The sequence below is a fragment of the Denticeps clupeoides genome, chromosome 20 (assembly GCF_900700375.1).
Source record: "Denticeps clupeoides chromosome 20, fDenClu1.1, whole genome shotgun sequence".
In the NCBI taxonomy this organism is placed as follows: Eukaryota; Metazoa; Chordata; class Actinopteri; order Clupeiformes; family Denticipitidae; genus Denticeps; species Denticeps clupeoides.
Window position 1 is genome coordinate 13,852,047 of NC_041726.1, and position 27,981 is coordinate 13,880,027.

A 27,981-nucleotide genomic window follows, 5' to 3' on the forward strand; every position below is an offset into this window, starting at 1 on the left:
CAGCTTGTATATTTTAACTCCTATATTTCATACTGTCTTTCTTTTTTCCCCTTCATCATCTTTCAGCTGAAGTTGTTAGTATTACTGCAGAATAATTAAAAAGTAAATATGAATGCAAACAGGCAGACCAGTATTTAGTGGGAGGTTTTTTTTTTCGGCACCAATGAATAAGAAAAAGATATTTGTATGTTTACTGCCTATAAACATTCCAATAAAGGCTCAAAGTTGTTTCTACAGAGTGGTTGCTTCTTATATTGCATGACTGATTTGATGCCTTCACCTAAGATAGAAGTCAATGAAAGTGAAAATATTTAGTAGCCGCATGTGACACACCGCACAGCACACGGTGCACACAGTGAAATGTGTCCTCTGTATTTAACCATCACCCTTGGTGAGCAGTGGGCAGCCATGGAAGGCGTGCGGGTAGCATTGTGTGGGAACGGTACCTTCATCAAGGGGACCTCATGGCACCTTGGTGGTTCAGGATTTAAACCTGTACGCTTTTTATGACGTGTCCGCTTCCTTAACCCACTAGGCCACCACTGTCCCAAGTAACGGTTGTCCAATCAATCCTTACCATCGTCTTGCTACTTGTGCAGAACAAAATGTGCAATATGTACTGCTGACAAGAAGCACAAGAGATGAACTGAAATCTGTAGCAATGTCAGAAATTTTGTGGAGTCTTGGAGTATTCCAGGTTTCCTCTCTTTACAGAGCAGTGAAAGCAGTATATAGAACATTCTCAGATTCAATGCATTCCATCCAGATACGTTGTCTTAAAGATGCTTCCAAGTTTCTTAATGTCAAATGGCTGCTGGTGTGGACCCCATCTGCCTAATCAATGCTGTGATGTGGGCTGTACGTTTATTACTGAGATAAGATGACGCTTTGGGAGATTCTAGTGGCCCCATTTGGCCTGAGTAGTCGCTTTATAATTACACATTCCCAGATTTATCAGTCCAGAAGACATTTCTCACCACTCATCCTGTCTGCATCCATCTCAGCACAAATAACAACCAGGAGAACATATTTACCCTGACAACCATTCACTAAGCCTTTGTGTGCAATTTATCACAGATTTCCTGTTACCTCAAGCATGAAAGAGTAAACTTAAATTTTTCCAATTAAACAGAGGCCTATGATGAAATGTAAAGGTGATACGATTGAAATAACTGCTTAAATAGGCGCAGACCCAACGGGTGCACTGCCAATTATCACTCGACCCACAGCAATTACAGCTTAATCTCACAGGATGTGATGCAATTTTAAACTAATTGAGAGCTAATCCAAGAAGGCTTCACTGAACTTGACCTTTCCCTTTGCCAGGTAACCACTGGGGAGGGTTCAATTTCTAGCTATTTTAGTTGTGCTGACAGCTTCCAGGCTTCAAGCGTCACATGATCGTGATTGTGCATGTGTAAAACCACATTTTCTTGAAAATTACATCAGATTCTTTTTTGCCATTTCTGTTCACAGAGTGTGAAATCCAATGATACACAGAGCTGAGCAAAGTACCTTCATAATGTGGTGATGGTTGGATATTGAATACATTGCCATGAATATATTCTGTAAAGTATTCAGAATATCTTATTTTAGAATACAGACACACACACACAAAGTACATTTTAAAATATATATTATATATCTTGCTGTAATAGAATCATTTCACACTCTTGGCATCTTTCGACCACCTGAAGTTCCAACAGTCCTGAGGTTTAATGCTTTCTCATCATTCACTCATGTTAATGAGCATTTCATCAAGTGGCTTTTGACGATGAAAACAGTGAACAAAGCAGCCAAGAAGGTAAAAAGAGATTCTGAAAAAAACACACTTTACTTCCTGCTGATACAACAAATGCAAAAAATGTTTCTTGCATTGGATTCTTCAAAATGGTCTTCATAACCGCAAACAGAATATTTTCGCCTGACGGAAGGCGCTACCTTTAAATACTCAAATACAACCAAAACATATACAGTGGTTTCCAAAAATGTAAATATATATCATATGTGAGAAGAAGTAAAAAGCAAGCAGAAAAGTAACTTTCAATTTGGTGCTTCTGAAGAATTAGATGTGCTGGGCTACGCTCTGACTTCTATGATGATGCAAGCCCTCAGTCTGGGAATTATTTCTGGCTTTCCCAACCATAATGATTCAAAAAGGCAGCTCATTCACATCTAACATCAAAGAAGTCCATGCGTGCTGCTTGAAGAGTGATGCCGGGCTGCACTATTTCAGGAGACGAAGCACAGCGAAGGCCAGTCGTGGTGGACAGCTTTGATCCAGATGGAAGTAATGTTCTGCTGCTGAACACAAGAAGACCTGATACCCCGCAGGGACTCTTGGATCCGATGAATAAAACATTTTGGGGCTGGAAAAAAAAAAGATCTTATGGAGCAATAAAATGAGAACAGTCGGAAAGTCCAGGCCATGTCTGTCCCACTTGTTCTCCCTTTCTCGTATGAAAGGCTCCAGGAAGAAGCTGAAATGTTACTAGTTCTTTGATCCAGGTGGACAGTCAAGGATTAGATAGCTATAAATACCACAGTATGACACAGACAGAAGAGAAGACACCCCCTCGACACCTGATGTCTTTGCCACGTTAGAAATGAAACAGAACCAGCATCACCTCTTAGAGTAACCAGCGTAACATCTTGTGTCTCTAGTCCCCACTACATGGTGCTGTTCTACACATCACTTGTCTACGGCGTTTATGTTCCCAAACCGCCAAGGTGCCACCAAGGTCCCCTTGATCAAAGCACCGCTGCCCGGGCGCCTTTCATGGCTGCCCACTGCTCACCATGGGTGACGGTTAACCGCAGAGGACACATTTTGTTGTGTCACCGTGTGCTGTCCTTGCTGTGCATCATTAATGACAGTCTCTTCACTTTCACTTTTTTGTAATTCATTGCTCCAAAATAACATGTTCATCCAACACGACCATTTAACCATTAAAACTTGACCATTTAAATAATAAGCTAATGTTCTACCTCGGTACTGGAAATGAGCAAAATAATGACCTCATCCATGAGGATAGAAGCAGGCAGAACGTGGCAAAATGTTGTTTGTGAACTTTCCACTGAAATTATGGAAATTTCTGTCAAGAAGGAGCAATCAGCAAAATTCCATGACAAATTTCCGAGAAACATTGCAGTGGCTGGAATTGGCAGCCGGATCACGTGCAGCAAGTATGCCTGCTGACCAATTAGATCAAATACATATGCAAATACATGAATACGTTTAGCATTCATACGTTTTTTTTCAGAAAGTTTTTCCTTTCTAAAAGACATTTTACTGATTGGGTATGATCTAGCAACTGATCGGTATTCAGAACTCGTGTAAATTGGCTACCACAACCCCAGATGGCACCCGAGCACATCAGTTTAGGCAGCATCGGGAAGGAAAACGCCCAATCATGTCCTGAATCTGTCTAATACTGCTGCAAATTCTTCTGTCCCTTAAAATATTCATTTGGGATAATGCATATTTTATGTTTAGCTCCTTGCAAAGCTATTCAACGTTATTCATGCGTCAGCGCTATGCTTCAGATCCTAATCATTCCTTCATATGAAAGGGTGTGCATGGCTATATATAAGCCACCTATTGCAGACTGCTTGTTCTGTCGGGACGTAAGTTATAGGAATGACACTGCCAGGTAAATAAAAAGCCGAAAAAATGCTATTGTAAGAATCTGTGCCAAAAGGTCCTTTCCCTGAGTGAAACGATGATGTAACTAGATTAGGTGTGATGCATATTTAGCCTATAGGGTGAAATGAAAGTAGCTATTGATTAAGTGAGGCCGATTGATTTTCTGCCCCGGCTACACTGCACCAGCCAGAATCTGGAGCGTGCGTGACACCCAGTTCTCCTCCTGACCATGAAAAATGTGACGAGTACCATGGACAGCACAGACGGCTCTTTCGGCTGTTGATTCATGGTGGTATACGCTCATTATTGAGTTTGGCAGCCAGGACGGTAAAGCCTCCTAATTATAATTTTTTTTAAAAAATGTCACTTTCAGTACCAACATCAGTAGCCAGTCAACTTCTTATTAGGCATCGCAGGAGTTCTCAATCCTGATCCCCTGACAGAAGGTTTTCATCCCGCTCGCTGCTTAATTAGGAATCGGACAATTATTAGCCGCCCAATGATTCACATGATTCATTCACGATTCACTAAATCACAGTAGGTTGAAATGAAAAGCTTTTTCCTCTGGGAAAAGCCCCAACCCCAGTCCTACTAGGAACCCTACAACACCACAACCTCACAGCAGTCCAAGACGACATGCAGGAAGGGGACAGTGGGTGTTCATCGGAGAAGTTAGTTCCAGGTTGGATCTGAGCCGGTCCCTCCACAAAGACATTAACATTTACGGCATTTATCAGACGCCCTTATCCAGAGCGACTTACAATCAGTAGTTACAGGGACAGTCCCTGGAGACACTCGGGGTTAAGTGTCTTGCTCAGGGACACAATGGTAGTAAGTGGGATTTGCACCACTACAGGTGCTGCATGGATGCAGTCAGACGCGCCTCGTTTTTTGAGGGTGCAGGAAACCTCTACAGCGATGTTGGGGTCACGAGGTCGCCTCCATCCTAAATTCCACGCCAGAAAACCGAGGCGTGTCCTGACCAGGTCCCACGCAGCGACCCAGCTCCCCGTTCACGTGGCCCCAGAAGAACCGTGGCGCTCTTTGGCGGTCTTTGTGGAGGTGACGTGCCCGGTGGAACGGGGAGGGACGTAATTATAAACCACGAGGCATTACCCGTCTAATCTCGCATTGGACCCCGGCTAAACCTCCCGCCCCCCCCCCCGCCCCGCAGCCGCCGCCGCTCCGGTTTTTTTTTTTTTTTTTTTTTTTTACCAGCGCGCTGGATCTCCAAGTTGCCGGAGAAGAAGCCGGACTCCCCGTTATGTAAGGGTGCTGCCCAGACGCCCGGGCTTTTTCCACGGAACCCCCACGCGTCGGGAGCGCACCGGGACGTCGGCACCGGTCCGCCCGGTCAGCAGCGCTCCAGCGATGACCGCCGCGAAGGAGCAGCCGAGCCAGAAAGCCAACCCGCCCCAGCAGGACGAGGTGAGGGCCGCTTCACCCGCACGTCTCGTCCACAAAAACAGCCCAAAACAACAAACTACAAGCGCGACGCCATTTATTCATTTTTTTCATGCTTTTTTTTTTTTTTTTGCAATTTGCATTTTGTGGGAAAAAAAAATACGAGTTTCTGTGTGAAATGGCACCGTGGACTGAAGCCTTTGGGATTTGGACACCTTGGAAATGATGTCCGACCGGGGGACAGTTGTCCTTCTTTAACTGGAATTCTCCACCTCTTTACTCAGGACTGGACGGCTTCCTCCCGGACGCTGCTGCGTGTTTTTTTTTGTCACGTTTAATTCAAAATTGGCCTCATCTCTGTCCAAACCACTTTTCAAATCTGAACTGTAACATTAACATTCTTCCCTAGTGTAAAGCTCCGCTTTTCTTGCAGTAAAAGACGGGAGAGGAAAGAAGCTGGATAAGATCCCAGTGACAGAAATGGTCTGTGACGATGATGATGATGATTGGAGATGATTATTATCATGGGAGGAGGTGAAAATTGCGGGAGGCGTTGGGAAAATCCGGAATGGACGGATTAGTACTGACCATGGCAGGCCAAGCGGAATTGTGTGTGTGTGTGTGTGTTGTTTTTTTTTTTTTTCTACAGTAGTTATTTTTATATGCGTCCATAGGGCTTGTGTCCCAAACGGAGGACATAAGTACACAGAGGAGCACCATCGTGGGGTTCGTGTAGCCGTTTAGGCAGCTTAAGCTCGTACCCAGGACGGATGCGCGGTCAGCCAGACTCTCATCCTCACGCTCTTCCAGTCTCTTATCTAATTCGGGTTTCGTGACGTCGCTCTGCAAGGGAGCATGTTTAATTGCTTGAGTACTTCAGGGACACGCTATTATGCTTTAGGCCAGAGGACCAATGACCTGGCTGCACGTTGACTAAAAGGAGACGGTTTCAAAGCAAAATTGTTCAAAATTAGTATTGGTATTGTTTTTTTTCGGAATATTTACACCGAAGAGAAACTTTGGCCCTGAAAAAAAGAAAAAAAAAGACACCAGCTCGCAAGGGCGGCTCGTGTCATCGTTCAGTATTGTTCAAATCGACCTTGGGTGACAGAAAGTGGAAACCCAACCTCCCGATAGATCCGGCGGCATTACGATATTGATCGAGAGGCTCGTGAGAGGATCGTTTTAACTCCTGCTTGAGACGGTGGCTGCATCCCTTTCCTCCCCTTTAATGAAGGAAAAACACAAGACATTCTAGCTTTTGAGTGTAATTTTCACTAGATACCGTCCAACGGTATCAAACTTCATTTCCAAACAGAGTACAATTTTTAAAAAAATATAATTTAGATATGTCATAAAAACAATGAAATATTGATTGGCCTCATTGATATGAAATATTGATTGGCCACATTGGTGTTTTGAAGATAAGCTGACATTTTAATTACATGCGTGTCATAGTTCCACGACCGGGGTGAAGGAGAGGCACACACATCCGACATCATGACGAAAGCTGAGGTTTAATAAACGAAAAAGGCACAATGGCCAAAACACTGAGGTGTCACCGAGCAAATCACCGTCCCCACACACTTCTCCCAAGGCGCCTGTCATGGAAACCCCAAGGGTGATGGTTAAATGTGGAGGACACATTTCGTTGTTTCACCGTGTGCTGTGCGGCAGTGTTTCACAATGACAATCACTTCACTTTCACTTTCAATTAAAGCTATTTATATAATACAGGACAATCTGTGTGTCCTGCAGGTAGGACTTTTAAAGGGTCCTAATGAACATCATCTATGAATGATCAGGACCCAATTTTCAGGTGAACAGGTGCATCATGTCGCTTTTCATTTCACACTTCATTCACGTGACCTTGTGTTGACTGTAGTCTGGAATAAATCTAGTTTCGGCACCTTGATCCATTTAGTTACACCTCTGGTCACTCTGTAGTTTGGTCTAGCAAATGAGACACGTGTTCATTGTTGTTGGGTTTGCTTTTTGGAATGATGGCAATATGGTACGGCTCACAAATTAGAGTTACGTTTGTTTTTCACAGCAGCTTTCATAAGTGGTCTGAAATTAAGGCTGAATTTGAGGCAACTTTTTAGTAGCATACTTTTTATCCAGTGACGAACCAGTAACTATTGACTACTCACGATGATGGAAGCATGATTCTCAGAAATATACAGTAACGTCTGGAGCAGTATTTTTTATTAAAACTTTTACTTCAGGTTTCTGTCTGGGTTGTCCATTTCATGGAGAGCTGTGAAGGTGTTTCTTCTATTGATCAGTTAATGGAATGGGCACTTTAAGAGTTCGCTGCTTGCCCACTGCTATGACTGCACTGTTCCCATCACAGGGACGGTCCTGTTCCCAGTGTGGTTAACCAGACCTCTCAGGTTAAATGCTAAATCAATTCCTCAATTGCGCAGCAACCTTGAAAATTTTATGGGGTTCACTTTATGTTCTTGAAAGTTTTTATTTCCATGGAGGCGCTCTGATAAAGCAGTTTTAATGAATTTTTGGATGCAATAAAATATGTTTCTTGTGTGTATCTCTACTGTTGCTCAGACATACATTGCTTTTATTTCATTATTTAAACAGTAAGTAAGTGGAAGGTTATCTGGCATGGAAGAAATGTATATGTGAACATATTGTAACTATTATCAACTATAAACCTTATTGTAAAAATATGTTTCAAAGCCTATATTCAAAGCCCAAACAAGAATTTCCCTCCATCAGTTGTGCGAATAACATTGAACCAAGGTTTTAAATAGAAATAGGAGTCGTTGTTGTGTAGCGTTGTGGTCATCATTCACATCTGATTTAGCTCATTAAAGCAGCACTTTCGGGTTGAATATGACCGGCACCACTTGTGCATCACATCCAGCTGGTGGGCTCAGACTGAGCTTCCACCTATTTATTCAATGTAGTTTCTGTATAAATAACACATAGAATAATAAAAATGTGGTGTCGGTGGTGGTCATTGCTGATGAATACCTACCAGCCAATCAGAAACAAGGTTTTAACGAGATTGATATTGATATTACGATGGTATAATGAATAATTCTCACTACCTGGGAGGATCGAAATGAAGATTTCAATTGGGTTTCAAGGTCCAGACATATCTAGACATTGTGCCATTTGTACACGTATGTTATACAGATTTCTTGTCTCATTTCTCTCTGAAGTCTTTCTTGTTCTGACATCCTTTTGAAGGACCTGGGTGGGGTTAGTCCTCCTCAGCGGAACTGGAAGGGGATCATCATTGCGTTGCTGGTCATTTTGGCGGTCTGCTCTCTCATCACCATGTCTGTCATTCTCCTCACTCCAGGTACAAATAAAAGTAAAAAAAAGTTCAAAACACAACACCAACATGCAGGATATGATTTTAGTGCCTGAAGGACAGCATGGAGTTAAATGTTTAATGGAGTGCATTTAGAGCTTTGTGATCTAAATATATGCCTGATAAAGACGATCAATATACTTGATTTTTTCAATTTCTACCTTTGAAACAGAACTGATTGACCTGATTCCAAAAAGCACGTAATGCTTAGCACACTTGAGCAGCTAGATTCATCACTTGAGAAACATCCAAGCTTGTGAACCTATCCCTGAACCAACCATACAGTGAGCCAGGCATGAGTCTACTGGTATATTAAGTTTTCTAAATATGTGAAGAATGATTGGCTCTGGGGTGTCTTGTGGTGTTAATTTAGACAGAGGAACATTTATTGCAGTTCTGTTGTCTGCCAAATTAAAATGAGGCTCTGCTGTAAACATGGAAAAAAGCAGATTAAGAAAGAATCAGTTAATTATACAGGGAAATTTAATTTGCAAAACATCAAAGTGGCTTGAAAGACGTTTGCTGCTTTGCTGGTGTTTTAATGCTGGATTATTGAATTGTCTATAATAAACATATAATATTAAACACTGTTAAACATGCTTTTATAGTGCTTGTGACACAACTTGGGTCATCTTTTATGCTGTACTTGCAGCAGACAACCAGGCTGGAAGTGACACTAAACTGACAGTGGAAGACCTATTCAAGGCCGAGTTCATTGTTCATGACCCTGAGGCCAAATGGATAAATGGTAAGTCAGCACTGTTTCATCAACTATTTTTATATATATTTCCCAGATCTGTATATAAATAAAATATATCATAAGGGCACAAATTCCAGATTCGACCATCTGAGCTGCCACTCTCTGAACGGCAAGCAGAATGGCCAGAGCTCACTTTATACCTATTGCCATTTCTAGCCACTGCAGGACCATAGACAGGCTAGAACTTGTATTAATGATAAATAATCTCACAAAGTCAAATTTTTATAATAGGGGACCTTTAAATAATGAGAAATGCTAATCACATTTTTTTATCTGTCAGTTAACAAAAAGATTTGCTAGCCTTGTTTGGGTTGCACAGAAATTGCATTTTTTTTTACCCAACAAGCAGATTTTCTAATTAAAACAAACATATGTTAATGTCTAAAAAAATCCTGGGAATATGCCATGTATGAGAGAATTTATAACATTTTTGACAGCATACTCTCTGCCTACAGCCCATTCCCCTTCCAAAAGTGCATTTCTTTAGTGTTTGCAAGTAAGTTACTGCATCAATAATAAAGAGCTGCTGTCTATGATGATTTATCAACAAAATGCATGTAAGGAAAGAATGATATATATATATACACACACACACACACACACACACACACACACACATATATAAAATATATAAACACACACACACACAAACATATAGGCCTTTCCTAACACACATTTTACTGCTCTGTAAATGCAGTGTAGGTTGTATGATTTTCCTGATTTATTGATCATAATGTACACACCAACCATGTGAACCAACTGTGCACAATCATTGTTTCTCTATTGTGTCTTAGACAAGGCAGGACAGGTTTCAGCGATTTGAGTTCACAGTGATTTTTTTCGCCAGTGATGTCCAGTGAGCTGATAAACAGAAGCGTAATGTCTGCATAATTTAGTCTGGGTACAATGAAGTGCATTCTGATTTAACCCAAGTGCTGCTCTTGGCGTGTGTTTGGCCCCAAGTTAGTCCACATCTGAAGATCTTCACAATGTCAGAGGGGTGTAGAATGTGTGTAATGAATAACTTTGATTTAGACTGCTCTATGAAGCACAACACCATTCAAATTACAAAATTTCTCTCCAATGAATGCTGTTCATTACAAATGATGCAAAGAATGGTCATATTTGGGGCTACCAGTAAGTTTGCCATCAAACTCAGAAGAGCAAAACAGATTGAATTGTTCGAATCTGTGTTTTTTCTGAGGTTGTACCAGGCGAGGTTATACCAGGTACACAGCCACTCACCCCCATAGCCACTAGGGATTTTTTTTTTACTGCAGTAGATGCTGGTTGTGCAGTAGGAGGTTGGCCAGGCTCTGATGATGCACTGTCAGCATCTCCTGTTGAGGAACATGAGTATCAAAAACTAAAGGAATACCTTTTTAGTCTCTGTCAGGTAGGATATTTGCCTGTTGATCCACGATTGCAGTACTGGTCCATCCTAAATCACCATCTACAGGGAGTGCAGAATTATTAGGCAAGTTGTATTTTTGAGGAATAATTTTATTATTGAACAACAACCATGTTCTCAATGAACCCAAAAAACTCATTAATATCAAAGCTGAATGTTTTTGGAAGTAGTTTTTAGTTTGTTTTTATTTTTAGCTATTTTAGGGGGATATCTGTGTGTGCAGGTGACTATTACTGTGCATAATTATTAGGCAACTTAACAAAAAACAAATATATACCCATTTCAATTATTTATTTTTACCAGTGAAACCAATATAACATCTCCACATTCACAAATATACATTTCTGACATTCAAAAACAAAACAAAAACAAACCAGCGACCAATATAGCCACCTTTCTTTGCAAGGACACTCAAAAGCCTGCCATGGATTCTGTCAGTGTTTTGATCTGTTCACCATCAACATTGCGTGCAGCAGCAACCACAGCCTCCCAGACACGGTTCAGAGAGGTGTACTGTTTTCCCTCCTTGTAAATCTCACATTTGATGATGGACCACAGGTTCTCAATGGGGTTCAGATCAGGTGAACAAGGAGGCCATGTCATTAGTTTTTCTTCTTTTATACCCTTTCTTGCCAGCCACGCTGTGGAGTACTTGGACGCGTGTAATGGAGCATTGTCCTGCATGAAAATCATGTTTTTCTTGAAGGATGCAGACTTCTTCCTGTACCAGAAACTGGCAGTAGGACTGGGAGTTGAGCTTGACTCCATCCTCAACCCGAAAAGGCCCCACAAGCTCATCTTTGATGATACCAGCCCAAACCAGTACTCCACCTCCACCTTGCTGGCGTCTGAGTCGGACTGGAGTTCTCTGCCCTTTACCAATCCAGCCACGGGCCCATCCATCTGGCCCATCAAGACTCACTCACATTTCATCAGTCCATAAAACCTTAGAAAAATCAGTCTTGAGATATTTCTTGGCCCAGTCTTGACGTTTCAGCTTGTGTGTCTTGTTCAGTGGTGGTCGTCTTTCAGCCTTTCTTACCATGGCCATGTCTCTGAGTATTGCACACCTTGTGCTTTTGGGCACTCCAGTGATGTTGCAGCTCTGAAATATGCCAAAATGGTGGCAAGTGGCATCTTGGCAGCTGCACGCTTGACTTTTCTCAGTTCATGGGCAGTTATTTTGCGCCTTGGTTTTTCCACACGCTTCTTGCGACCCTGTTGACTATTTTGAATGAAACGCTTGATTGTTCGATGATCACGCTTCAGAAGCTTTGCAATTTTAAGAGTGCTGCATCCCTCTGCAAGATATCTCACTATTTTTGACTTTTCTGAGCCTGTCAAGTCCTTCTTTCGACCCATTTTGCCAAAGGAAAGGAAGTTGCCTAATAATTATGCACACCTGATATAGGGTGTTGATGTCATTAGACCACACCCCTTCTCATTACAGAGATGCACATCACCTAATATGCTTAATTGGTAGTAGGCTTTCGAGCCTATACAGCTTGGAGTAAGACAACATGCATGAAGAGGATGATGTGGACAAAATACTCATTTGCCTAATAATTCTGCACTCCCTGTAGTTTCACAGCCACTTTTTCCTTTAGTAGGTTCTTTCGCATTGTACGCCCATTTGTTGTGTTTGTGTCTGAAGCCTGGACATTTTAGAGGTCAAGATCTTTTCCAGAAACAGCATTGTTGTTTGGAGGACTGGAACCAATGGTGTCACGATGGTGTCACTTTGTATCTCATCAGTGCTAAAGACAGGCCCTTCTGTTAGCTCTCTATAGACTCCTCGTTCAGCCTCACCATTTGCTGAAGGAAGTGACATGACAAAATTATTACTCTCTGGCAAACTTCTTGAAATGACTTTTTGTGCCCCCTTGTCTGTCAGCAGTTTGTCTGACCATCCCATAGGCTGGTCGCCTATGAACCAGAAGACCCAGGTTCAAGTTCCTCTTACTACCATTATGTCCCTGAGCAAGACATGTAACCCTAAGTTGCCCCAGGGGGGACTGTCCCCTGTAACTACTGATTGTAAGTCGCTCTGGATAAAGGCGTCTGATAAACGGCGTAAATCTAAATGTAAACGTAAATGTAATCTTGCAGAGATGCATTTTTACGGCAGTTGCAAACATTTTCACTTTGTAAATATGACAGTTCTTAGTAATACTGCTTCTTCTTATACTAACTGATATCTGCAGTAATCCTTTTCCAGGGTAATGGAGTGTAGAGTGGGTGGGTGGTAGTAGCCTAGTGGGTAACACACTCGCCTATGAACCAGAAGACCCGGGTTCAAATCCCACTTACTACCATTGTGTCCCTGAGCAAGACACTTAACCCTAAGTTGCTCCAGGGAGACTGTCCCTGTATCTACTGATTGTAAGTCGCTCTGGATAAGGGCGTCTGATAAATGCTGTAAATGTGTAGAGGATTTTTCTTTTGGGGTCTTTTCGATTCAAAACACTCTCTCCATGATGTTATCATCTCTTTTATTTCCTGCTCCATACATGGCTAATACACAGGCTGTGTCTGCACTTAACAATGCCCTGATGGACAAGATGTAGGTGCTGTAATAACTCTGGAAGGCAGTGCCATCCTATCTCCAAACACATAGTACCAACTGACGAGTTTAGCTGTGTCTCAAGCAACCAGAACCCTCTTTTGGAATCTAGTAATAGTGTTAATAGTTTTAAACTGAAGACAGCATTTTCCTCACAGGAAATTAATTCAGGAGATTCAGGATCCACCTCACACATCCTAAAAATGTACTTGATGCCTTTTAGTAAATTCCTTTAACCTTGAAATTAGGTGTATGATGTTAAACTGGACAAACATGCATGTAGACTGAAACAAGCAAAGTTTAGTAGAAGCAAATAATTTTGGATTTTACTGAAGAAAAACATACAGTTACAGTACAGCTAATGGGTGTATGGGTGGGTTAACTTTCACAAAATGCCTGCTTCACACTGGACTGAAGTCAAGACTCCAACTAAAGCCTCTGTTGTAGCATCAGTGTCATGATTCACGACGTGACCTCTTTCCAGCATTGACATTCTTGACATTTCCTAGTGCAACTCGAGTTCATTTGTGCAAGACATATAGACAGACCCAGACTATTGTACTAAATCTTCCACATTTCTATGGGTGATGATTATTTTTTTGGTGTATATTTACCATAAAAGAACAGTGTCATCTTTCACTGTCCTTCACTGTCCTTCTCTAGGTCACCCTATAATGAATGCACCTTAATGTAAGGTCGCGTCACAATTTTTCTTTTGACAAATGTGTATCTTGCATGGTCCTTTCATGCTTACCAAGCAGGTTCTTTTTAAAAGTTGGATGGGTTTGTGCTAAATGATCAAGTGCTATTGATCATTTAGCTGTGTCAATGACTCTTTGTGATTATAAGATATTTGCGCTTCTGCTGACCTGGGTGGTGCACAATGTTTCTGTAAATAGAAAGTGGGCCTAAAAATATTGATTAAAATGCTTGTTTATTATATTGAGTGCTGTATAACTCATAATCCTTTCTCATGGTGACATTTCAGATTTTTTACAGGGGCAATCCGCAGCCTTCGGCACAACATGGACTGAATCATTTAATACATTGATGCATTTTTCATGTTTCTGTGTCACACCAGGGCTTTCAACTTCAGCTTCTTAACCCTTGCTTACAAAGTCACCATTTTAAATGAAAGAACCCCTAGTTTCCTATGTCCCTTTTAAAGAAGTGAGCGATGTATGATTTAAAAAAAAAAAAAACACTTAAAAGGCATCTCGAGTGAAAGAGTATGACATAGTAGTTCACAGTAGCCACATTTCTTCTTGTGGCTAGGTTAATAAATTATCTGAATGTATACACACATGTGTAATATATGTAGGAATTACAGATGTTAATGAATTCTCGAAAGATCTGAATTCATTATTCAAATAGCTTTAGGCATAAGCCAATACTAACCATGCATTAGCAATTTTTGGCACGGATACCATTACTTTTTAAGGGAATTATTTGATTTGACAAGCATAGCAGAGTTTGTCTGGAATACTAGTGAGAGCTGAGACATGAGACAAATTGAAGCTTTTTTTTTATATGTGGCCATAGGGCCTGATATCTTCATGTTATGGTGCACAAATGCACAATATTTCAATTGCAAAATATATTGATATTTTAACCATCTATAAAGTGTGAGTGAATGGTGTGTGTGTGGGTTCACCTCAATGGCCCGACTGCCACAGCCCTAAACAACGGGACTGAGCGTTTGGGGAAAGTGAGTGACATCGTGTGGGGTTCAGTACAGTTTAGTGTTTATTGTAGCTCAGTTCTGTCTGACTGGTAGTGAAGGTCCATCTTCTGCTGAGAGGGTGCTTCACATTGTTGAGGACCTTTCTGGTGGAGTGGGTGGTATAAATGTCCAAGACAGAACTTGTCAGCTTGTAATGTAAGCAGCATTCCTGCAGGCTGTAAGGAGCAACCTCATAATGGAAACTTCATAAAGACCAGCTATAATAAGTCATGATAAGCCACAAAATCTTTTGTATAGTATGAAGAGTGAGAATGCATGAATGTATGAAAAAAGGTTTTTGTGGAGTTTTGATGAGTTCTCTTGTACTGATGAGCCCTCGGGACAGAAGTGACAGGAATAATCGTTGGTGTGAGAGAGCGGCGGGCAATGGAACCGTCAGTCAAGCCCATAATAACCACAAAAATGCAACTGCAACATCTTATTAGGAGGAAAGAGGAAGATTAAAAAGTTGAAGGATGAGTGATTATCTGCTGCTGTCCTCTAGAAGGATCATTACTTTTGGCAGAGATCCTCTTGTTAAACCTCTAAAGGCTCCAGACATGTTTCTCATACACCATGGTATAAAATCCTTTGTCTCGCCAACTTGTGTCCATTAGTGGCGAAATTAAACTTTAATGTGTCCCTTTCATGTTCATATTCCATGTGCCTCGGACTCCTAATGCTCTGGATAATTATTATAGGCTACGGTAGGAGGAATTCAGCGGCAAAAAATTACTAGCACTTTAAGAGCTGTGCTCTGCATGGAAACTGGACTGCTTATGGAAATTAAACAGAGTGTGCAATGATGCTTCCGAACAGTTTGAGTAATTGGAATCATTCAAGTGCATTTTAAGCTCATTAGCTTAACCTGTAACAATAATGGGGCTGTTTAACCGGGGTGTTGCCAGCACAAATGAGTTGTCAACTGAGTTGTCAGTTGTTAAAGCGTGCATGAAAGCGTTGGGATGAAAGGAAACGTAGGGATGAAAGCTTTGATTAAGGAAAATAATCAACAGAGCAAGGCAGGGTATCATGCAAAAAAACCAGGACACAAACCCTTGTTCTTTTCTGTATGTTTTTGTCTTTCAGACTCAGAAATCCTTTACAGGAACCATGAGGGGCATGTCATCAGATTTAATATCCTGACAAATGAAACCAGCATTGTACTAAAAAACAGCACATTTGTAAGTTTTGAAATGAACAAACTCATTCATACACACTTAGCGTAACGTATAAACACATTTGTATGAAATATATATGTTTGTCCATTTAAAACTTTTGTTTGGTTCGTACACACACTCACACACTTTGCTTGTTATTGTATTGTATTGTATGTACATCACATATTTGGTCCATATGCTGCATCTGTTTTTGTCGTCCAGGTTACTTTTAAAGCCACAAAATACTCGATAAGCCCTGACATGAAGCACGCGCTTTTTGGTTATGACGTTAAAGAGGTACGTACTGTATTTTGTATTGTGTATAATGAAATAAAATCAGTTGTGTATTATATATTCAGCTTACCCTACACATTTGAAAGTCTATGGTTATTTAGATTTTTTCTTGTTTTCCAAGAAGTAAAAACAGAAAATTTGTTAGAACAGAGTATTTTACAAAATAAATAAGAAATTGTCATTGATGACTAAGGTTGTAGTCAAACTCACTTTTGCCGTTTTACCAGATGCTCAGCTAGTCTGAAGGCATTAAGTTTTCTTGCATCTTTAATCAGTGCCACAGTTTTCTTGCTTTAATGAACAAAGCATTCTTTTGGAACACATAATGGCCCTCTTTACATTTATGCAGAGCATCCTTTTTATACATTCCCAGCTACCAGTCATTTACAATATTATAATATTATAATATCAAATTAAAGAAAAAATGTGTCATTAGGTGTTACACAGCATTCATAACTTAACTAAAGTGTCTGAAAAGCATAATGTTGAATGCTTTCAGTAGCAATTATATTTAAAAAAAAAAAAAATTCTCAATTTGTCATCACTCTTAGACACCTTGCAATACTCACTGTGCACAGAGGTGTTTCTCAAGGGCTGACAGACTCTACAAGTAATGGTGATGAGTGCTGGGTAGCCCTGTGAATTTATGCCTACGGCCCAAAGAGACTCTAGAGTCGCCTCTGACTGTGCATTTTATAGCTTTCTATATATAAGGCTTTACACCATCATCAGCTTCTGAGGACATACTGAGGACGTACTTCCATCATGTCCTCTTTATGGCAGGAAGTTAATCAAGATAACTCTGTACCAATAGAAGAAATTCTCCAGGCAACTCTGAGAGGACAATGTGTCCTCTGTTTGACGACTTAGGGGGTGGTTTAAGTATTACTTTGTTGTTTGTTTAAAATTCAACACTATATTACTGAATGGCTATGTCCTCTCTCTCAATTTTTTAAAGGTTTTCAGATTTTCCTTCACTGCATCCTACATCATTTACAACATTCAAACAAGGTAAGTTCTGGTTTTTAGCGGGTGCTAAATCCAGAGTGACTTACATTTAGTAATTACATGGACAATCCAGGTAAAGTTGGCCAGGGACACAATGGTAGAAAGTGGGGTTTGAACCTGTGACTTTGTGGTCTTCATAGGTGTTACCCACTAGGATACTACCACAATACATTTTAAGTGTGTAATACAGTTACTGTGAAATGCAATACAATTGCAATGCATTGTATAAATAACATCATGTCAACCTTTAGGATCGCATAATCATGAAATAATGGCTGTCCGGTCTGTCATTTTAGGGAGGCCTGGGAACTGGATCCTCCTGAGGTGCAAAATTCCAGGTTGCAGCATGCAGCTTGGGGAATGCATGGACAACAACTGGTGAGGCTCTTTAATTTCGATTGGACCTTACTTTTATTACAGGCTACAGCATTTAACTGAAATACATTCTTGAACAAAATTTTTATACTGGTGAAAAATGACAAGTGTTCACATTTGGCAAAAAGCCCTTCTGTCTTTGAATGTGGCAGAACTGCTGAACTACACAAGTGAGGTCTGTGACAGCGCGACATCACTGCTAGTCATTTTTTTTTAATGCAGCAAGACTGCATTGCTGAGATCATTTCAGTGATCCTCTCTTTAACACAAGAGAGTGTTGATGCTGGAGATCATTCCGTCATGCCGATGGATGCTGGATGCTTTAGAAGGAGGGTGATGCTTGAAGAGGAGGATGGCCTGGTGTCAAGAAGGGCAGGAAAGAAGCAAATTTTCTCCAAGAAAAATATCAAGGACAGATTGATATTCTGTAGAAAGTACAGGGATTGGACTGCTGAGGACTGCTGGGGTGAAGACATTTTCTCAGATGAAACCCCTTCCGGATTATTTGGGGCATCTGGAAAAATGATTGTCCGGATAAGAAAAGGTGAGCGCCACCATCAGTCCTGTCTCGTGCCAACAATAAAGCATCCTGAGACCATTCATGTGAAGGGCTGCTTCTCATCCAAGGGAGTGGCCTCCTTCAGAACACAGCCATGAATAAAGAATGGAACCAAAACATCCTCCTACAGCAACTTCTCCCAATCATCCAAGAACAGTTTGGTGAAGAACTAGTCCTTTTCCAAAATTTTGGGTCCATGGGCGGGAAACCCTCTCAGAACTTAATCCAATTGAGAACTTGTGGTAAATCCTCAAGAGGCGGGTGGACAAACAAAAATGCAAAAAATGCCTGGGTGAATTGAAGAGGTCTTGAAAAAATAAAGGGCCAACACTGCAAATGTTGACTCTTTGCATAAACTTGATGTAATTGTCAATGAAGGCCTTAGAAATGCATAAAATGCTTGTAATGGCGTATAAAAAAAAATGGCGTATATAATGCTTGTACTTCAGAACACCACAGAAACAACTGACAAAAAAAAAAAAATCTAAAGAAATTTGTAAAAATCCAGTATTTGTGTCATTCTCAAAACCTGTGGCCATGACAGTAGTGTGATCACTAAATGTTCCTAAATGACGAATGTTTTGTTCCTGGCACGTGGCACATTTGAGCTTTAAACCATGCTGTCTTAAAGCTGAGCCAATCGATTTCAACTGAAAATTGATGTAATGTTGAAATGTCTCTAGTTCCAACTGTGGGGTGTTTAGTTATTTTGGAAGTGGAAACGTCCTCAGTGGGGTCAGTGCCTGAGTGTGTGAGATGTAGCTGATTGAGTAACAGCTTTATATAAGACTGAATTCTCAGAAACTGCTGGGTTCTCCTCCCACAGTCAGACGCCTACAGCCTCTCAGCTATTATAAACATGTTGAATGCTTTGTGATTCTTTTGACACTAATAGAATCAAATATTTAATACGGATATTTAATGTGCTTATATGATTTAATTTAGAGAATTTTAAAGGATTTTTTGTAATAAAAAACTTAAGCTTAGTTATTAACATGAGACAGAAGAATTCCTTTTGGTCATTGTGTGTGAAGGCGTGTATTATACAAAAGCACATACACATAATTATTTAAGCTAGCAATAACCTTATTCATTGTACTATATTGTATTGTATCTGTTTATATCATTTCCATGTGGTTAACACAAATGCTGTGCTTATATTTTCCTGTTGAAGTGTTTGATTCTTTTAACAGGTTTATATCTTTGAAAATAACATCTACTACCAGTCTGATGTAAAAAGTAACGCCCTTAGACTGACATCCTCGGGCAAAGAAGGAGTGGTTTTCAATGGGATTGCAGACTGGCTATATGAGGGTAAGTTACAGTGGGATGTCAATCTTAGACAATATGGAAAATATCCAACATTGCTGAATTAGAGTTATGAAAAGGAATGGAATCTCCAAAAAAAAATCCATTGTTATTTCAGAGGAGATTCTGCAGTCTCATCTTACACATTGGTGGTCACCTGATGGTGAAAGATTGGCGTTTCTTGTCATCAACGACTCTATCGTGCCTAAAATGGATCTGCCTGCATTCACTGGGGCAACATATCCAAAGGGCAAACAGTACCCATATCCCAAGGTGAGGGCCACTGCGAGGGCCAATACAGATAATAAAAGTATTTACCTAAAATCAGCTGTATACATTATTCTGTTTTAATAGGCTGGACAACCCAACCCAGTGGTGAAGCTGTTTGTTGTAAATCTCTATGGTCCAACACATACTTTGGAGTTGACACCTCCTGACAATCTCAAAAACAAGTGAGTTAAAAAGCACCAACAAAGACACCTCTGAACTACTTTCAGCACTGAGGCTATATAGCCATTCATTTGCCCCCTGCTTATCATTTTTAACAGGGAGCACTATGTGGTCATGGTCAAGTGGGTCAGCAAAACCAAGGCAGCAGTAAGGTGGATGAACCGTCCACAGAATGTTTCCATTCTTACTGTGTGTGACACCACAACAGGGGCCTGCAGTAAGGTAGTAAGAACATAGCAAGTCTGAAATTTGTTCTTTTCTATTTGCACTCTAGATGTCGCTTTAGATGGCACTGATTTGTACACTAATATAACTGAAATAAGTAGAAGGAACTATTAGAATAAATAGTAAAATTAAATAGTAAAATTAAATAACAAAATTATAATGTTGTGTATTTACAAATGAAAGATCTTTAAGTTATATTACTGTACTTTTGTTAGTTATTGGTGTGTGTAGCCTTTAGTGACAGTAGTAACACAATGATAACAGTAATGATTTACTTTGTTAAGTTGTAAGTTTCATTTCATTCACATAAGTTTTTGAAAAACTTTTGAAAAAAGTTTTTGCTACCATTGCTACCAAAAATTATCAAACTTACATTGCATAATTGTAGTGACTTTGATGCTTGATTGTATGTTGAAAATACTGCTACATGTTTTGGCATTATTATACAGCTAAACTCATGAGATGGAAAATAAATTCCTTTTTTTCAGTTTACTGCATGAGCTGCCATTTTGGAGAATTTATTTTATTGATATTGAATACGACAGAAAAGAGTTGCCCAACTTTTGTCAGTCCCATGCCCATAGAATGAACTATGTTTTTGTTTTAGAGACATGAAGAAACTGCTGAAGCCTGGATTTCCCATCAGGTATTTATTATTTTATTCTTCTTTTTGTCTTTCTTTCTTTTTCCCCCTTCCCCTCTGTGTTAACAAAAAATATATATATAATTTGACAGGTCTGGTGAAAATAGTTTCTACATGTTTTGCAAAGTTGAAAACTCTCCCATTTTTTTTTTGTCTTTAGAATCAAAGGCCAGTTTTCTCTAAAGATGGCAGCAAATTTTTCCTGACTGTTCCAGTAAAACAAGGAGGGAGGGGAGAATTCCATCACATCGGGATGTTCACGACCCACGTAAGCCAGGGTGGTAGTAGTCCAGCCAGGGTGGTAGGAGCCTACTGGGTAGCATACTCGCATGTGAACCAGAATGCCGCCATTGTGTGTCCCTGCAACCTCTGCTTGTAAGTGGCTCTGGATGAGGGTGACTGATACATGCTGCAAATGTACACATAAGCCACATACAAATTGAACATTTGTCCCTTTTGTCAACCCAGAGGCCACAGGATTATGGCTCAGTGTCATGTTTTGCTAGTAGCTGGTTGAAGATCATTTTTACTCAGTATACTGTACAAAATAGTTCAGCTGTTCTTTTTTATTTAGAAGTAGATAAAGAAAATGTCAAAAAAATTAATTTTGCAGCAAATTCCTGACCTACATGTAGTGTGTGCACATGTCTACATATAAACTTATTTGTTATCTTGTGGTGGAATGTAGAGGACCTCTAACCAGACAACTGTTACAACAGTATCAGTCCCAGGGGGGATGTGGAAGAGGGCGCAAGAAGATGGTCACCTGGTCAAGGGTAAAAGGATAAAAAGCCCACAAGTCAATATCCATGGTTTCAAGAAAGGGGAAAGTGGTCGACAAATTCTTTTTATTCATGTTTTTCGATGCTTCCCTGAAAAGACTCAGCTGCCATTCAGAAGACCAACAAAGAGGTTTAAAGTTGGCTTTTTAAGGTTGACAAGCCGGGCCAGCACGGCATACTAACTCATGGGATGTGACCACTGCTGGTTTACTCAATCTCAGTGTAAAACAGTAGAGTTCTTGGGAAAAAAGACAGTTGATTTATGCAGTTGATTTATGCAGTGCATATGCAGTGCAAGCCGGGTGGAGGAAGAGCGATGGAACAGGAGGGTCATGCTGAGTATCCTACAGCGGAAAGTCACCTGGACAAATATCATGCAGGAGGACTTCCAACGCATTTGGTTCGTTGTAAAGGCTGTATACAATGTCCAACCAAGTCCAGCCAATCTCCATGTGTGGCACAGGAATCTTAACACCTGCATGCCAGTTATGTTCTGAAAGGGGATCCTTACAGCATCTGCCTAAAGGGCCTTGTGGAGGTTCGCTATCGCTGGCGCTATGACCAAGTGCTGAAGGCGTGACAGAAAGTATATCCAACAGCTCGAGCAAGCGCCGTGCTGCCACAAAAGGCACAATTGTCTAAACCACAGCTGGAGACGACAGTAAATGGCTTGGTCAACCAGCTGGGCATCACAGGCTAAGAAGAGGGCCATTCAAACCTTGGGAGAGGCTGCAGAGAAGGCCACAAGGTGGATTACGAGGGCCGATCCCTGGGCGGTTGTTGCTGGGATGCAAGTTGGGGTCTGATAAATACAGGCTGGGGTGCCTGGGCAAGGGTATCTGATGTTGAAAGAGTCAAAGCACCTAATGACCCCAGGTTACATCACTGATGATGCGTCCCAGTGCATCCAGAAGATGTGTTTTGAACGCTGTGTTGAATCTAACTTTTTATTAAACTTCAACTTATATAAGTATATAAGTTACAAAGAAATCTTAAATTGAGATCTAAATCCTGCTAATTAATCAGAGTGATTAATGATATTCACCTTGAAGACTGGTGTGTCAAGACTGACGTTAAAGTTTTTCAACCTAAAATTAGATGACTGAGCAAGAACCCTGTAACAAAAATGATAATAGAGCATTAGAGTGATGATAAATCACTGTAATTTTACATTTGACAAATGCACTTGAAGTCAAAAGCTTTTGTACTGAAGTGGAAGTTTAAAGAAAGTAATTATTTCCAAGTATTTTTTTCATTAAGGGTCACGTACATGGTTTGTGAACATTATCCACCAGGTTTAAATGTAAATTATTAGAAAAAGAAAATTTAATCATCAGTCAAAGACAACACAAGTAGTTACATACATTTTGTAATTGAAAGATTTTATTATTAATGGAGAAAACCAATGTTTTCAGTGGATAAATGTGTTTTACCAATAAATCTCTTACTTCTACCCTGCAGCCATTAAATGGCCTATGATGGCAGAAAATGTATGGCTGACTTGTTTATCTGTTTCTATTTCCCATAAGGTGCAATCAGAAGAAAATGAGGTCCGGCTTTTAACATCAGGCAGCTGGGAGGTGACGGAAATACTTGCGTATGATGAACGCAAACAAAATGTGTGAGTTTATCATCTTGGAATATATTATAATAATTATTACTGTATCACTGTATACTGGAATTGATCAATTTTATTTAACAGCTATTTTCCTATAAACAAACAATAAAGAATTTCCAGATAGTTCCAAAGTCATCTTTTAACACACTTAATTTAATTCAACACTATTTGTTCCAATAAAATTGTGATGCCATGGTGACCCTGGCTCACCAGGTGGCACCTATTCACTCTTGGAATGGCATAATCAGCCACAGGGGTTTTAATGTTCTGCTTTGACCCACAAATATGCTGCATCCCTTTTGTTCTTGTTTGTGAGTGACATGACAGAAATAATGTTTAATTAACTTTGTTCAATTAACCAGTTATTAATGCTGTTTTTTATATTTTCTAAGGAGAAATATGTAACATGTTTTCCTTTGTACTATATACTGTACTATTTTATGATTAACTACTATTCTACTGTTATAGAGAATTTTTAGTTGATGAGTCAGTATTATATAAGATTATGGCAAAATAAAAGTGTTTGTTTATTGCAGATACTTCTTAAGCACTGAGTATTCAACAAGAGGACGGCAGCTGTTCAGGTGATTAATGGGGCTTTGGGTCATTTAGAATGTAAACTTAAAACGTGAAATTAATCAGAACTTTCTTCTGTTTAGTCGATCAACAGTGGACCTGTTGCCACAGCGGTGTTTGACTTGTGAACTAAGCAAAGCCCACTGCACATTCTTCAGTGCAGAATTCAGCTCCAACCATCAGAACGTCATCCTCAGCTGTAAAGGCAAGTCTGTCATGAACGTGCGTCACATGGCACAGTTACTCTGACTGACCCAGCAGTTGTCGGTTACCAATCCCATGCAGTGTCGCCTCAGTTCCTTCTGAAGTGGCATTATGATTGGCTGAGAGGATTCATGTAAATATCTTTCATGACAATGGCAACCTGATCAATTTCTATAATTCGTTTTTATTTTATTTATTGCAATTAAAGAGGAGTCTTTAATATTTTTCCTTACATGCTTTTCTAGGCCCAGGTGCTCCTACTGTTGTAGTTCACACACTAAATACAACTGGTAAGTATTCTGGTCCCTTTGAGTTCATATGGAATCAGAGAACCACAGACAGTTCAACTCCCGTAGGCTTATTTACTCTTTGCATTCACATATTCTGCACTCTTTGAATACAGTGGCAATAAAAAGAATGTGAACCCTTTCTGCACTAATTTGTTAAAAAAAATCTTTGAGAATAATTAAGAACCATAAATCATCCATAAAATCAATCACTGAGAACCATAAATATATTCTAAACCCTTGAATTAATGACCTCTTAAGAGCTAATTGGACTCATGTGTTAGCATACCTAGAGGCTTGTTAAAAAATGAGTTTGGAGGTTTGTCCTTTTAAACCAAAATCTAATGTTGAGAGCAAGTCAGAAGACATTCAGTTTGTAGGCTATCAGCTGTTGTAGATATGAAAAAAAAAACAGAAGTCTGCCACTCAATGAACTATAAATCCTCTGGACGCATGCCAGGGCGTACAGTACGCCAGACTCGTAGACCCCATTACGCTGTAACAATACATTAACATAACCGCTTCATAACCACTCTCTTTTGTACGAAGACTACGTTGTCCTGGAGAACAATTCTCAGCTAAAGGCCATCCTAAGATACAAACTAATACAGCGGACAGAACACACGTCAATCAAGACTGATCGCTTTGGTAAGAAAGCACAAATTTCTTCTGTCTGATTATCATTGAAATGATTACAGTAAATCATATATGACATTATGTTTGTTACTTATTTAGAATTACCTCTGAAGATCTATTACCCTCCTGATTTCTCGGAATCCAAACACTATGGCCTTCTTCTTATGGTGTAAGTATTTGTAAATTTATATTTACAAATTGTACATTTATATTTACTTATAAAGGATCATCTTATCTTATCTTATCCTATTTACCTATGGAGTGATGGAGCCCCTGGAAGCCAGGCCGTGAGTGACCGCTTCCATTTGGACTGGGACTCAGTACTGGTCAGCTCGGACAACGTCATCATTGTGAGACTGGATGGCAGAGGCAGCGGATTCAGGGGCCAAAGGATTCTGCAGGAGATCCACCGGCGTCTGGGCACCGTGGAAGTTCAGGATCAGATCGCAGCCTTGGAGTGCGTGCAGTTCTCTTTTTCATGTTTTTCACTCTGGTGAAACTGGTGTTGGATGCATGTTTTGGTGAGAGTGTATGGCCATTAAATTGCACATGACATATTTTATGTATGACAGTGTGTGTCTCTCCTTTTAACGTGATCTTGCTGTGTTTTAGGTACATGCTAGAACTTCCATTTATTGACCGAACAAGAATAGGAGTGTTTGGGCAGGTAATTGATCAATGTCGTTAATTGTTTCAATTGTTCTTATAATACGACTATGTTTTAACAGTTATAATAAAATACAATTATAACTCTTTCTCTCTCTCTCTCTTTTTTTTTTTTTCAACAGGGATATGGAGGATATATTACATTAATGATGCTACAGTCGACAGGGAGTTTATTCAAATGTGCTGTGTCCATGTCTCCAGTGACAGACTTTAGACTGTATGGTAAGTTAAAAAAGGGATTTATCATGTCATGATAAAGTACAGAAATTTACATCGATGACAGAAAATTATTATCCTTCCCAAATTGCAAATGTGTTGTTATTCCTGTCCAACCAGCATCAGCATTTTCCGAGCGGTACCTGGGCATGCCATTACGAGATGGTAGTCAGTACCAGGTGGGTTTATTTTCTGTCAAGGGTGTTATGCTTAATCAGCTTTAATGTTTTTACTGCTAAATCTTAATTGGAAAGTATTTTAGGAACTACATTAAATTGGAACGGATCTGCTTGGGTTAAACGTGCGCAATGAAGTTCAACAATGCTTGCACTCCTATATTTATCTCGATCATGATTATTGTGATATTCAATATAACAGCAGGACGACATGATCGAAGTAATCAAATCCTTGTTTTGTGTGGTTTAGTTCTCCAGTGTGTTGAGAAATGTGCAGGGATTCAGAGACCAAACACTGATGCTGGTGCACGGAACAGCAGATGGTAAGAAGGAAACAGCAGGTGCTCACAGACAGACACATCTAACAATCCAAACATTTAATGATGAGAAAGACAGAGCTGCCATTGACTGAAGCAATCATGTGGGAAAACAGTGCTGGAAAACAAAACTATAAATAGTTATTTTCTTCAAACATATTTATTTATTTTTTATCCATTCATCTGACTTAATATGAAGTACTTAATACTTAATATGAAGCAGTGGTGGCCTAGCGGTTAAGGAAGCGGCCCCATAATCAGAAGGTCGCCGGTTCGAATCCCGATCCGCCAAGGTGCCACTGAGATGCCACTGAGCAAAGCACCGTCCCCACACACTGCTCCCTGGGCGCCTGTCATGGCTGCCCACTGCTCACCAAGGGTGATGGTTAAATACAGAGGACACATTTCGTTGTGTCACCGAGTGCTGTGCTGCAGTGTTTCACAATGACAATCACGTCACATTTACCATATGGCTCTACAGCTCTGACCAATATTTGTGACTTCTCCGCCCTTTCAAGTGACTTCACTCTTCATTATTGGCTATGTTACCTCATGTGTTAATGATTTTACATTTTTATATGTTTATATATTTATCTTCTATTTATACATTATAGTATGGTTATGAGTGAATAGTGTGTGAATGGAGTGTCCAGTGTCCCGGGCCGGGCTCAAGTCACCTCGTCAGTCAGATCAAGTCGGAGCTGAGAAAGCGTTGTCGCAGCAATTGAATTTTTGGACTAAATGTTCTAAATGTTCCCTTTTCATAATTTCTTTTTTTTTAACAGCAAACATTCATTTCCAGCATACGGCAGAGCTCATCAAGAGCCTCGTAAAGGTTGGCGCAAACTACACAATGCAGGTATATGAAGGGTCATGCAATAAATATCGCAACCTTATACTGACCACTGACACGGTCGAACAAAATATTTTATACCCACAGATCTATCCGGATGAGGGTCACTGCCTATCGCAGACAAGTGTGCAACATCTTTTTGCCACTCTGACTAGCTTCTTCAGAGAGTGTCTCCAAGAACCTATGCTTCCATTGGCCGAGGATGAAGAAGAGGATGAAGAATAGCTTTCAGGGTAGTATTTGGGGGGAAGCAGGCCTTTCCCTCCGTACGGTGAGAAAAAAAAAAAAAAAACACAGCAGAGCGCAGATGTCTTCTGGACCAAGTATTACTCCTTGTGCAGTTACAGCAGAGAGGGTGTACACCCACGTATGCTTATGTGATTCTGGCTGATTCACCTGTGCGTGTGTGTGTGAGTGTATGCACTGTAGATAAAAGTAGGAGGCTCACATGAATTCAAAGCACATAACAGTCAATATGCTGCATGGGTCCCCATGATCACCACTGGAGATGCATGTTCCTCTTTATCCATGTCTAAACATTGGTTTCGGTGACACTTCCAAGGCACAGGTACCATGGTTTCGTGTGATATTGCAAATTGGAAAAATGTGATGTGGTGGCTGCTCTGTTTCACTAAAAACCCATACCCATCCAGCAAACCCATTTAACCCGTTTAGACTACTGTTCAAAAGATTGGAGTCATTTTGAGTCTCCATTGCTCGTCATGAAAAAAATGATATTAGTTTGAATAGAAAATATCACAAATAAATAAGACACTGA

At 40.2% G+C, this 27,981-nt stretch overlaps 1 protein-coding gene across 3 annotated transcripts; it reads left to right on the forward strand.

The window, feature by feature from the left end:
• Positions 1-4,872: 4,872 nt before the first annotated feature.
• Positions 4,873-27,495, forward strand: dpp10 (dipeptidyl peptidase like 10). Of its 3 annotated transcripts, none has more exons than XM_028963237.1 (26): positions 4,873-5,074; positions 8,267-8,381; positions 9,046-9,141; positions 15,940-16,034; positions 16,233-16,307; positions 17,263-17,315; positions 17,609-17,690; positions 19,440-19,560; positions 19,673-19,827; positions 19,909-20,006; positions 20,103-20,226; positions 20,837-20,875; positions 21,033-21,140; positions 23,184-23,275; positions 23,809-23,856; positions 23,932-24,053; positions 24,298-24,342; positions 24,889-24,987; positions 25,075-25,144; positions 25,238-25,432; positions 25,588-25,642; positions 25,764-25,863; positions 25,978-26,036; positions 26,284-26,356; positions 27,136-27,209; positions 27,291-27,495. In XM_028963237.1, exons 1-26 carry the CDS (start codon positions 5,018-5,020, stop codon positions 27,426-27,428), a joined length of 2,388 nt encoding a protein of 795 aa, XP_028819070.1. In that variant the 5' UTR covers positions 4,873-5,017; the 3' UTR covers positions 27,429-27,495. The 3 variants fall into 3 exon arrangements, 2 of the variants coding, with proteins under 2 accessions (XP_028819070.1, XP_028819071.1); XM_028963238.1 differs by having other exon boundaries at positions 27,153-27,209; positions 27,291-27,448; XR_003743284.1 differs by lacking the exons at positions 25,978-26,036; positions 26,284-26,356; positions 27,136-27,209; positions 27,291-27,495 and having other exon boundaries at positions 25,238-25,496; positions 25,764-25,847.
• Positions 27,496-27,981: the final 486 nt, after the last annotated feature.

What these genes read in the sequence shown, in the direction of transcription:
- dpp10 (XM_028963237.1), top strand. Translation starts at nt 5,018, where the DNA reads ATGACCGCCGCGAAGGAGCAGCCGAGCCAGAAAGCCAACCCGCCCCAG. An exon ending in GAATGCATGGACAACAACTG is followed by an intron (nt 17,691 to 19,439) that starts GTGAGGCTCTTT and finishes TTCTTTTAACAG; the next exon opens with GTTTATATCTTTGAAAATAA. An exon ending in CCTGACAATCTCAAAAACAA is followed by an intron (nt 20,007 to 20,102) that starts GTGAGTTAAAAA and finishes CATTTTTAACAG; the next exon opens with GGAGCACTATGTGGTCATGG.